The 13,122-nt window shown below is 39.8% G+C and overlaps 1 protein-coding gene across 3 annotated transcripts in view; it reads left to right on the forward strand.

Annotated features, from left to right (window-relative positions):
- The first annotated feature begins 1,422 nt into the window (after window positions 1-1,422).
- LOC117300340 (integrin alpha-9-like) overlaps window positions 1,423-13,122 on the forward strand; it is a 41,580-nt gene continuing 29,880 nt past the window's right edge. The window contains exons 1-4 of one of the 3 annotated variants that reach the window (XM_033784101.1): window positions 1,423-1,934; window positions 8,001-8,128; window positions 8,333-8,445; window positions 9,823-9,946. In XM_033784101.1, the coding sequence (XP_033639992.1) occupies window positions 1,654-1,934; window positions 8,001-8,128; window positions 8,333-8,445; window positions 9,823-9,946 (646 nt within the window). In that variant the 5' untranslated portion in view covers window positions 1,423-1,653. Of the gene's footprint in view, window positions 1,935-8,000; window positions 8,129-8,332; window positions 8,446-9,822; window positions 9,947-11,605; window positions 11,733-13,122 lie in introns of those variants that run through there. The other 2 variants (XM_033784099.1, XM_033784102.1) reach the window with 2 other exon arrangements.

A 13,122-nucleotide genomic window follows, 5' to 3' on the forward strand; every position in this document is an offset into this window, starting at 1 on the left:
TTGTTAGTATTATATTGTTGAATTTTAATATTGTTATCAACTATTATGTCGGCTAACTTGAGATACTTCAATTGTGGTCCAGCCGATGTTCACCTTTCTGTCTTCAAATAAAAGCAACTCCCCCAAATAATTGTAATTATTCAAATCGACGAATCGATCATCAAACCTAATGAAACTGAACCTCAAAGAAATTTTGATCCGCAATTATTGACATAATAATATATCAAGTTAAAGCACGATGTACAAACACTTAAACTGATAACGATGTCGTATAAACCCGGGATCTACTTTCAGAGAAGCAATGAAACTCACTGCAACATTAGGGCCGCGAGCTGATTATTGCCCCAATAAATCCACAGTTAACCAAACCGTAAAATCAATCAATATTATGGTTAAAATTTTAAACATCATGCAACAATGTTAAAATAGCATGGCCCAATTTCGTTAAGCCTACTTAAAGGCAGTGGACACTGTTGGTAACTGCTCAAAATAATTAAAACATTGTGAGAAACGGCTCCCTCTGAAGTGCCATAGTTTTCGAGAAAGAAGAAATTTTCCTCGAATTGATTTCGAGACCTCAGATTTAAAACTTGAGGTGGCGAAATCAACCATCTAAACGTACACAACTTCGTGTTACAAGGGTGTTTTTTTCTTTCATTATTATCTCGCAAGTTCGATGACCGATTGAGCTCAAATTTTCACAGGTTCGTTATTTTATGCATATTGTTGAGATACACCAACTGTGTTGACAATTACCAATAGCGTCCACGGCCTTTAAGCACAAACACTTGCTAAGCACAGAATAAAATTGCTTAGCAGAAACAGAAAAAAAAAATTGTCAAGCAGTTGTATCATACGTATGATTTTTTTATGAAATTGAGCCAAGATGTCTAAGAAACGAAAACCTTTTATTTTGCTATACATCAAAATTACCACTGGATCGTAGTGCTTAATGTTTTTTTCTTCTAATACGATTAAAAAAAACATCAGGATTTTTTTTGAGGATGGCTTTTCTATAAACGGGAGCAAAATTGCGCCTGGGGCCCTGCCTAGCTGACTCACTTTTGGCTGAGTCAATGACGGTTTTGGCCGTGGTGTAAAAGTAAATGAAATATTTCCGTTGGTTTAACCATCACGGTATGATCGGCTGGCCATAGCATTAGACATTAGAGTAGTTTGACAAGCTTAAAACTAAAGGGGTGATAGGTTACCCTTGACCACTGACACAACCCCCCCCCCCCCCGCCCCACCCCAGTCGTCCCACTTATCCGACCGTACCGGTAGTCGAGTCAGCCAGATAGGTACCGTTTACTAAAGCTTACAAAAAGGAGGCAACAACGCGCGCGTGTGACTGACTTTAACTGGCTATTGTGTGTGCACAAGAAGAGTACCTCAACCACAAATCTCTACTGTTGACATAATCATCGAGGTCTCTCTCCAATATCATGGTGGTGGTTGAAAGTCGTCACTTCACAAATTATTGCAATTTCATAGCAATGAGGAGGTAGAAGTACTTCATATCTTTTTATAAACTGCGGAAGTTCCACTTACACGATACAAAAACCAAGGCCTGTGCAGTTCATGTGTGCATTTTTACGAGTACAGTGAACATTTTTAGCTGGAGTAGCAAGCAGCAATCACATTCATAGTACAATGGTGTTTAAATTGACACATGGACACTCCGAGAGAATTAGGCAGTGCGTGGCCTCGACTTGTCCCGGGGCAGAGGACCGCTTGGCCCCACGGAGTACTCGGACAGTCCACGCTGTGTCTCACCGGTGGAGGGTCGCCTTGCTTCTTGGAGTTTGGTGGTGTGTTTTGGGACTGACAAGAGCGTTTAACTTGGACATAGATAGTCCTGTTCAATATCAGGGACCACCGGGGAGCTATTTTGGATATTCAGTAGTGCTGCACGAAAATTTCCAGGGAAAATGGTGAGATAGTTTTCTTTTGAATTTTAAAAGTTTTCCTCCGCATAGCCCTAGTACGTAGGCCTATAATTTGAAAATTGTGCTAGTACATTACTTTTATTTTTATTTTATCCCCTTCTTTGTGCATGTGTGTGCCTTCATTCAGTTTGTATTGATGTTGAAATTGTTTTTTAAATCATATACTTTTTTTTTATAGAAAATCTGTGTTTCAATTTTGCAATTGTTTTATTTTGAGCTTTTCAATTCTTATGAGAAAATGAAAATTATTAAACTGTTGCAAACTGCTTACCATACCCGGTCTAGCCAAAAGGACCTATAGACGCTTTTATGGTATAAATGCAAACAATATTTTTTGGCCTGATGTGTCGACTCTTTTTAGAGTTATGTCATTTTATGTGTTGCTTTCAAAGGATTATTTGAATAAAAAAAAGGACCCCGGCCTTGGTACATGTACTTTACTGTTTAGCAAGAGAAATAAATTGAAAAAATGTTCAATGTTGAGGCACCATAATTTTACCGGCTAGACACTGAAATCACTGACTTCTGGCTGGAGTGGTGGTCCAGTTTTTGAGCCCAGTAGCACTATGTAGCACTCTCATATACATCCATACCTTAGTAGGTAGTGCATAAATAGTTGCGATAACATAACCCTCCTCTTCACCGTCAGGAGGAGGGTTACGTTATCGCAACTAGTGAATCAATTGAACCTCTAGTGAATTATGAATTTCAGGAGACCATCTGGTTGATTGGGTGTGGGGAGGGTAACATTTATATGAGTGAGTAAAAGTACATTATGTTGACTTAATAACGATGAACAAAAAGTTGCTAATACTGTGGGAGGACAGGATTGGATTGGGGTTGGGGATGGGGTGGGTGGATGACTTGTAAGAAATAAGTAACACCCCTGCAATGACCTTAAACATGTTGAGAACTTTGGGCGACCCCTAGCTAATGCAGCACCTCATAGGCATACTACATGCACAGAGTAACACTTAATGCCTCCTGTAGTTGAGTCATCTTGTACACTACATCATGGGACTGTGCAGTAACTTCTATCTCAATGGTCTTTTCAAGTGGCCCTGCCTCCAGGATTTTTGTGCAAGTGACACAAAGCCTTACTTGGTTGATAAAACACGTACAAAAAAAAGACGCAAGCTCACCAGAGGCGTTTAGGTGATTAGAGATAATGATCACTGCACTTTCATAAAAATGCAGTGGTTCGGTGCAAGTTTTGTAGTGGCCCTGTGTTACCATGGAGGGTATAACTACAAATCTTATCAATCAATTTGAAGCGATTAAAATGCGAGGTGAGGAAACTTTCACCCCATTATTAGGTTTTTTTCTGGAGGATCGTTACAAAAGAGCAAACTAGTTATGGTGGTATTCTTATTTCAGACCTGGATTTGATTGAAAATTTCAAGGCCAAAATGACAGCATTTGTTGCTTATGAGTGGTGGTTGGTGTACACCAATGGCAACAAACATTTGTTGTGTCTAAATCACATTTCTCCCTTCATCATATTTTGCAAAAGTCTACCATAGTCATTATCATCTTAAAAATACAAGTATTGTACTTTGCAGTACTAAGGCACTGGACACCTTTGGTATCGTCAAAGACCAGTATTCCTACTTGATGTATCCCAATTTATGCATAACAATCCTGGAAAAATTTGGGCTCAGTTGTGAGAGAATAATGAAAGAAAAAACACCCTTGTTGCACAAATGTGTGTGCTAATTCAGATGCCTAAAAAAAGGCTTTGAAGGAATGAATTCTTTGAAAATTTGAGTGAGAAATTACCTCCTACTAAAAACTATGTTCCTTCAGAGGGTAGGGAGCCGTTTCTCACAATGTTGTGAACTATCAACAGCTCTCCCCATTGTTCGTTCCCAAGTAAGTTGTTATGCTAACAATTAGTTTGAGTGTTTAGGCCTACCAGTATTGTCCAGTGCCTAGCCTGATAAGAAAAGCCACAGGTTGGTAATTCTCAGGTTGGGGGGGGGGGGGGCAGGGGTGAGAGGGAAGAAGGTGTATCAGCAATCCAAAATATTACCACCAGTGAACTCTTATCTCGTTTGACAAATAACAATTTTGCTTCCAAAAGTGAGAGGGAAGAAGGTGTATCAGCAATCCAAAATATTACCACCAGTGAACTCTTATCTCGTTTGACAAACAACAATTTTGCTTCCAAAAGTGATGTCAAAATCGTTTCCTGTTCCCCCAAATTTTAAAGCCTTGTACAAGTTGTGCCTGCAGTAAGTCCAGGCTCTGTAATTCTTTACGACATAACTACTGGTGATTCCAATGTCTGTAAAATTCACTTTTTGGGGGTTTAAAATAAAAAGTCTCCAATAAATGCAAAATAATATCAGGTGTCCACATGTCAAAATGTTGTTGGTTCTTCTTGAGGTGACCTTCCTGTTATTCCTTGTCCCTTTGTGGGGGAGTGTAACAAAGTTAAGTGCCAATTACTGGCCAGCAGCTGGCTTTTGACAGGTTACGAGTGACTTTGATCCCTTTTCACTTTGTTGTTTTGTGTTTTGATAAAAATAACAAGCTCGGCAAGTTTACTGGGGAAAAAAAAGAAAGAAAACAAAACCAAAAACCCAAAATATAACCCATGAGGAAAATCCTCAAATATTGTTCAAATAAGATTTTGTGAATTATGAATATTTACAGTGTACTGTACAAACATGGCCTAAAGGCACTTGACACTTTTTGTAAATTGTAATTACTCAAAAAATAATTGTTAACAAATAAAAATTTACTTGCTCGGTACTGAGCAATGGAGAGCTGGTGACAGTATACAACATTGTGAGAAACGGTGACCAATTGAGTCCAAGACCAAGTGACAATACTGATCTTTTGACAATTACCAAAGGTGTTGAGTGCCTTTTTAAAAACTTGGGGGAAAAAATCCACAAGACTTGTATGCTTTTGAAACAGTTGGTGGACAAGAGTTTTTTAAACGGGGGCAGAGGCGATATGAGAGAAAAGTCTTGTCAGTTTAACATTTGAACTGGGCTTGCAATCACAAGGTTGTGGGTTCGAATCCCCCAGCTAACCGCTGATTTCACAATGACAAGAATAATTATTGTCGTCTAGTTACTGAATCACAATTCCTTGATTTGTGCAACTCATAATCATACATGTAGACGTTAAACCAAAGTTTGTGAGAGAGATTGGTTGTTGCCAGCTTGGTGTTTATATCCCCTTGTGGGAGTTTGCCGAGTTCCCTTGATGGGAAGATCATCTAAACAAACAAACAAGCAAACAATTGAAGGTTTTCCCTAATTTTTGAAGAGTTAGGTGTTCTGTACAATACTCTACAGAATTGATTTATCAGACTGTAGGACTACATGTAATTCCAAATTTGAACAAAAACAGTTTTGACTGTCGGAGTTTACTGGCCCATGCTAAAATTACAGGCTGCAGTCTGGGGTAAATGTTGAGGTCTGACACAGTACATATTGTTCTTTTTTGTAGGTCTATCTTGTACTACTATACACTTTAAACACTAAAAAGTAAAAACTCTACAGAACAAAATAAATACTGCCCCTAGTCACTTGCCCTCATGATGAGGGGCTTGGTACCCGAAGGCGGCGAAAGGCATTGCCTTGGTGCCCCTTGAAATGTACACCCACAGGCACGGTGAAGTTTTTGTGTTCCCGCTTCTTCTTGATTCATTAGGAACTAAAAGCACACTCAGCAAACATTCTGCCTTGGTCGGTAAAAAATGCTGAAAAGCAAAAAGCGGTTTTTGAAGGACAACTTTTGGAATTGTGCTCCTAGGAATTGATTGTGGTCAAGGCCCGAGTTCAGTTCATGTGGTGTGTAAAAGTATGTTGCAGGTTCTTAATGCTAGGCCTAATTGTTTAGGTTGGTCCTTGTGCAGTTGAAAATCAAGGCTTTCTGATCCACAGGTACCATCTAACTTTACACATTTTGTATGGTCCTCCATCAAGTTTTTGAATGAAGTCACGCATGCATTTTCAGCAATTGTTTATTGCACATGACAAGCACTTTGGGTACGTAAAGACACTGGACACTATAGGTAATTGTCATAGACCAGTTTTCTCACTTGGTGTATCTCAACAAATGCGTAAAACAACGAACATGTGACAATTTTTTACTCAATTGGTTGTTAAAGTTGCGAGAGAATAATGGAAGGAAAAAACACCATCATCGCACAAGATGCCTTGAATTCGAGACCTCAGCTGAGGTCTCTTATTAAATTCAAATATTTTAGTGAAAAATTTTCTCAAAAAGTTTGTACATTGTAACTTCAGAGGGAGCCGTTTCTCACATTGTTTTATACAAATAACAGCCATCCATTGCTTGTTACCAAGTAAGTTTTTATGCTGTAATTACCAATAGTGTCCATTGCCTTTAAAGTGTGTACCCTATGAAGAATGTGTACATTGCTTGGCTGGAAAAACAGGGTTTGCACCTTTTTCTGAACACTATTCCGTACTTTAAGTGAAATAGGGATGCTTTCTGCCACTGAACTAGCCATGAATTTTGATTGTCAGGGCTTCAATTTTTGTGAAAAACAATCACCCAGGCACCGGAGGAACTTCCCTAGTTTGACCCGATTTCAATTTCCTTGACCTTTGTTAAACCTTCGTGTGGTCCCTGCTGAGTATTGCAATATCTTCCTGTTTGGAACTCGGCCTCCGAACCTCCGAAACCATCAGGCAGATTTTGTTCATTGATCAAGTGTCTGTCATTGGCCCTTGAATGTTTCTTGGTGTTGATTTAGATCAATGTTGATTTAACATTGCAGATTAGACTTCCGGCGTTCAGCGGGGAAGTTCCTTTCTATTGTTTTACAATTTGTTTTATTTTGTGTGGTTGATGATGTCATTTGGAGGGGGGGGGGGGGGGGTGACGGTGAGGTGGCCGGATGAGACGTAGTCTTTCCTCCATTTTTTGAAATACCAAATAGTATATTTATACTTAGTCTTTCCTCAATTGCTTGAAATACCAAATAGTATATTTAATAGTGGTTTGCAAGCCTGGAACTTCATCTTTTGAAAGGGGAAGGCAATTTTCATTTTGCAAAGGGCACTTCCATTTGATTATCTTAAAGTCTTCATGGGAAACTTTTATAGGGGCACCAAGGCCAAGTCCAGGGGCAACAGAGGCCATAGCCTCCATCCGTGGCCTGCGTGTAATTCAATGCTTGGGTTTGCAGTTGTTTTGTCGTAATACTGCAATGTAATAATATTTTGACCAGAGGCTTGTAGACACTGGTAGAAGACACATCTTTTGATGACAGCTATCTTTTAAAAACTTGTGTACTTCCCGGTACATTTCCTGGTCATATATGTATTGTCTGAAGATTTAAAAAAGGGCCTAAAGAGTAAAATTAAATTTAAAAAAAAGGGGTTTAAAAGGGTGCTAATAACAAAAAGAAGGTTGACATGCATACAAAATCTCAGACTGAAAAAAGATTGTACCATTGTTTAGCTCATCAAGCCCATTTGGTAAGGGATTGGAAACGTTGGGCAAGGATGATAGTGAAAACGTGTCCATGACATTTGGGAGGTGTCATCCCCAGGCCTGATAGTTGACGGAGGCAAGGAAGGCGATTGCCTCTGTGCCCCTGGTCATTGCCTTGGTGCCCTTGAAATGCTCCAGTAGATATTTACAGTTTCCTCATAGGGTGCCCTTTACCAAGGAGAAGATGCCTTGGTGCTCCTGCCCTTTTAAAAATGAAGCATACAGGCCTGCATCCCACTTACACATTATACAGACACAACACCTCTTAAGAATGATCACCTTCCTTCCTTCTTTTTTTTCTAATAAGCAGGAGAGAGTGTTTTTGAAATATAAACTTTGCTGAACTTTTGAGTGTCATTTGTTTGTTTTGAAAAAAATAACAAATACCGGTCAACTTCTTTTGACTCACCCTGTACACCTATATCATCCCCACTTAGGTAATTGTTCTGTTATTCAACTGTTTCGCATGACCACCTGACTTGTCCGCTCCTTTGTCATAAAAATTATATCTCTTATCACTTTTAAGACCGTCTTAATAATATCTCCTGTCTTTCCTTCTCCTTTTAGGGTATTGGCTGGTGCTCCAACGGACTCTTCCAGTTATCAGCCCACCTTAACGAGACCGGGGGCGTTGTACAGGTGCGGCGTATTCCCACAGCCCCAGACATGTCGACAAATCATGATAGATAATCAAGGTAGGCTTTGGGTTTGGGTTGGTCTTTTTTTATGCTGGTAATAAGGGTAGTGTGGCCTCGTGAGAGGAAAATAGTGCTGATGTTCTTTTTGTTGTTGTTGTTGTTGTTGTTTTTGTTGTTTCTATTGCTGTTGCTACTATTGCTTTACTATTTTCCTATTGTGTCGGAGTAAACTTTAACGACCATATTCCGATCTCATCTCAGGCAATGAAAAGAGTGTCACGGGTACGAGGCCACGATTTTTCGACGCCAAAGACAACCAGTGGCTCGGCGTATCTCTTGCGAGACAAAACACAGGACGGTCCGGTCGAGTTGTCGTGAGTACTGACTTTGCATGCTCGGATTATAACTTGGTTTCTCCTGGGTAGTGTCTAACAGGTGCATGGTACCTCCCCCCGCCCACTAACCTTCACCCACCCCCATAACCCAACTGAAGCATTATCACCGCTATATCGTCTCCAAAAACATCCTCCAACTCTTGATTTTCTTCAGTTAGGAATGCTAATGCGCTGTTCATTGTTGCTGCCTTTTGTTTTATGGTGATAAGAGTCTGGGAAAAACTCGGAAATTACTAAATTTTTGTTAAAGAAAGATTGTCACGTACATGTATTTGTTTGTATTATGGATTCTACATATACGTATCACTGTACAAAAAGTACCTGGATGGATTTGAGGGGTCAAAACAAAGCTTGATTGTAGGCAAAACAAATAGCAGATACGCGGCCACAGCAGTGCGCCCGTAGCAATCGTGCGCCCATAGCGCACAAAGGGTTATAGGACAATATTCTGGTTTTGGGAGAGGAAGAGTACTGGTAAAGTTATTTTTAATAGCATTTTATTTGAACGTTTATACAAACTCCCTTTGTATCATATAGCATGATCCTTGGAATTTAGAAAACATTGATGTCAGGCCTAGTGCATTGCCTCCGTGCTCTTTCAGAAGTATATTAAAGGGCCTTCCAAGTAGGGGAGACAATCGGAGAACACTTGCCCCATTGAAGAAACATGCATCCCATAGAGAACAAACCTAACCCCTCCCTCTACCCACCCCATAACCCTCCCCTACCCTCCCCTACCCTCCCCGTACCTCATCCATTCTACCTCTGGGGCTCATTTTAGGGGGCCCTCTGCTACATTTTACTATCTTCTTGAAACAATTTCTTCACTATTCTTAAGCCCTTTTCACACTAAGGAGTAAGTGGGAAACCAGACAAATTCCTGGCGGGAATTTTCACATAACACCAAAACATGACACTGTGTATTTTTGCACACTAGTTGACATCTTTCTTGGGAAAAAAATGCACACTTTAAGCTCTTCTGCCTTGAGCAAGGAAGAACATTTTTCTGGCAAAATTCCCAAAGTTTTCCAAATTTCATAAAGCCTGGAAGCACTCAAACTGGCTAAGCACATAATAGTATTGTTGAGCAGAAACAGGTTACCAGCCCAAATTACATTAAATTTGCATTGTTGTGGCTGGTTCCTGACTCAACTTTTGCTGAGCAAAGAAATTATCAAGCAGTATTTTCTGCTGTATAAAATTGGACCCTGGTCTTTGCGATTCAAGTGCAAAAAGCCGAATCTCCTGGGAACGTCTTAAATTGTGGAAGGGGCTATTAATTTTCTGACATTGTTAACCATCCCCCTTTTATACCTCCAACTGACGTGTCTCGCATGGGCCCTCCCTCACCACCAGGTTTGTGCTCACCGATGGGCAAATAACTATTACGCAGACGCTATCCTGCCAAACGGGGCCTGCTATACTATCAACGCAGAACTTGAGTTTGTGAGTGTCGTAAAAAAACGGCCATGCTTGAATGGTAAGTGAGGAAGCTCGATCATCACGGGCATGCTACCGGAAACGTTTTTATGCTAATGCTGCTCTGCTTTTATTTTCACAACTTTTGATGAGGTATGCTGGCTTTTGTTAGACTTGTCCCCAAGACTCTCAGAGTAAGCACACGCCTGCTTTAAATTCACTAGATACATGTAGCATGAATCACATGTTGGACGACGAACTGCACACTACTGCATGAATTACTATACAGTATACCCTGGGTTTTCAATTCGCCTTCGTTGTACGAGATTGAAAAACTATTCTTCGACCCTACAGTATCAAGTACTGCATTACCGTGCCAGTATCATGCTACCTGGTGAATTTAAAGCAGGACGCTTGCGTAAAGAGCCTTGGGACAAGGCTAGGCTTCTGTGTGAATGGAGTGGCTCTGGCTCTGGCTTATGCTGTGGCTTATGGCTGTTGGCTGATGGCCTTTGTCTTCATCCCAGACACCCTTAAACGTAGTCAACAGTTGCACTTAATATGCCTTCGCACTTACTTGCTGCCACTGCACGATTTCTATGTTTCTTTAATTTGTACTAATTTCCACAAATTATTTTTGTTTAAAATGAGAGAGGATTAACTGGCTAAGATTGGATTCCTTGGATTAATGACCTTTTGATGTAACAGAAGGTGTAACTTGACGTTTCTATCAGAGGACCCTGATCATTGTCAGGAGAAACATTTTTGCTGTGGTGTTTTCGGAAACCTAATAATAGTTGGTGGGTTAACAACCAAACCTAGCCACATTAATGAAGCTGCTTAAGTACAAAACAAGGTTTCTAAATACAACAAAATTGTGCTTACTAGAATAGGGTAACCAGCAAAAAAGCTATGTCACATGTACAATCTGTGACTGGTATCCTGCTCAGTTCTGCTAAGCAGAAAACTCTGAAGCAATTTTTCTTTTCTGCTTTTAAAAGCAGCTGTATAAAAATGGGCCCTGGATTGTTGTTCATTTTGCTTTAGCTGCTGGTTAGAAACATCAACAGCAGTATGATGGGATGCTTTTTTAGGAGACAAGGAAGCCGTGCTACATTAAATCCATTGTTCTGGGATTATGTTAGGTGGGCAAATTGCGTTAACAAGTTTGCATTAATTTCAAAACAAACTTGGCATGGCAAAGATGTTAAAAAGAGGGGCACCAAGGCCTATTTTATTTTCGTGATGCACTCATTTTTTCAATAATATTTAACTATCAATTTTCTGGACAAAAACGTACAGACCAATATATTTGAAGAGTGACGTCATCAAGCGTTTTTCGGATTTTGAAAAAATGGCATTTTGCACTCTTTCAAGGTGAAGTTAGAGACTTTGAATTTTTTCCCAAAGTTTCGTTCAAGACTTTATCCATTGGAAAATAAGTAGATACCACAAGACTTAACTTGACCTTGACGTTTCAAATGGCTAAGAATTTCCTGTGCTTAAACATTTCTTGGGGAACTGAATCTCTGTGGTATGGACAGGGGCCAAGTCTTGTCAAAGTTACGACTTCTGAATGTTTCTGTGAATGAAAGCATGCCTTTGACACTGAACAACACACAACCCTCTAAGCTTGCTGATTTTTCATTTGCTTTTTGTTGACCCCCCTTCCCCCCTCCCCTTACTGGTCAATCTGTGTGACCCCTGGACCACTGGACAGACATGCGCTCATCGCTGGGCCAATGCGTACTTTGCGGAAAGTCACCAAGTCATTATGCCCAACGGTGCGTGCTTTACCCTGGCAAACGACTTTGAGGTGTTAAACAAGAGCATTCCGTGCATCCACGGTAAGTTTAGCCCCCCAATCGGGAGAGTTGGTTTCTATTAGGCCAATAAAACTAAAAACATGTGAAATGTCTTCCCTTTTTAGAAAAAAAGTCGGAGGGCCTTTTTTTTATGGTTGTCCGAATTATTTATTAATACAAACGGTTAGTTAATTGTTCTAAATTTTGCTGAGATTGGCTCATAAAAAAAAAAAATTAAATAAATGTCATTAAGAAAAAAAACAAATTAAAAAGGGAAGTGGCCACTAAAACGAAGCGGGCTGGGACGCTAAACATGTCTTTATATTTATTTGGCCTTATACCCTATTTGGGGTAACTGGTTATTATCGGCTGAGGTAAGTTTATCCATGCTCTGCTCTCCTCTCCTTGCACTAAACATGCACTGCTGTACAACTTTTTCTTTTTTTGGTTGATGTGTATAATTAGCATGAGTATGTATTGTAGCACAGCATGAGGTACATGTATTTTCACTTATTGGTTTCCATCTAGGAGTCTTCAGTAGTAGTTTGTTCGATGATCTATTGGATGGTACATACGTGTACACAACATGTCTCTTACATTGAAGTGCTTTCTAAATCCCTTAGGATTTTGCAACTCAAGCCTGATACTTCACTGAGGCAATAAAGGCGATTGCCTCCATGCCCCCTGGTCATTGCCTTGGTGCCCTTGAAATGCTCCTATAGAAGTTTACAATTTATAAGGTGCCCTTCACCAAGGAGAAAATGCCTCGATGCCCGTAATAAACGAAGCATTTTTGGGGTCATGCAATGCTGATGTAGGTGTAATGGAGTAGAACACACACCCATTTAGAATCCTAGTGGTACATGTACGTGCTTCTCCTATCGTGAATAACATAACTGGGTCACATTAATGAAACTTGTAGATGTCAAGGTTTATGACAGCGGGGACTTTGGAAACTTGCCACAACCTGTCCAACAATTTGACTCAAGTTGAAGACATCAAACAACCAGCCAATGAAAATTCCATAAAATATGATGACAATGTTTTTTTTGAAGACCTTGGTTCCAATATTTGGCTGATTTGATCCAAACTTTAAATTAAACTTCACAGAGTTTGGGTTTGAATGAAGAGAATTTAACTGGCGTACGGGTTAAAGTACAGGTACCTTAATCTGGTGGTTGTTGGTTCGAGTCCTGTTCCAGTAAATTTGTCCTTTAACTTAAAACTTACCCAGTCAATTTCCCTTGTTTTTTATTACTTGTTTTTTAAAATTTCCAATAGCTATTTTTGTAGATTCAACCATATGATATTACATTGTTTAAAGTTATCTCGCTCGACTTAAATGTAAACCACTTGGAGAATTAATGCCAATTTTTGATGAGATGGCACCTTGAAATCTGTAATGTCTGCAAAATCGTGGTCTGATGTGAAT

The sequence above is a fragment of the Asterias rubens genome, chromosome 15 (genome assembly GCF_902459465.1).
Source record: "Asterias rubens chromosome 15, eAstRub1.3, whole genome shotgun sequence".
Taxonomy (NCBI): Eukaryota; Metazoa; Echinodermata; class Asteroidea; order Forcipulatida; family Asteriidae; genus Asterias; species Asterias rubens.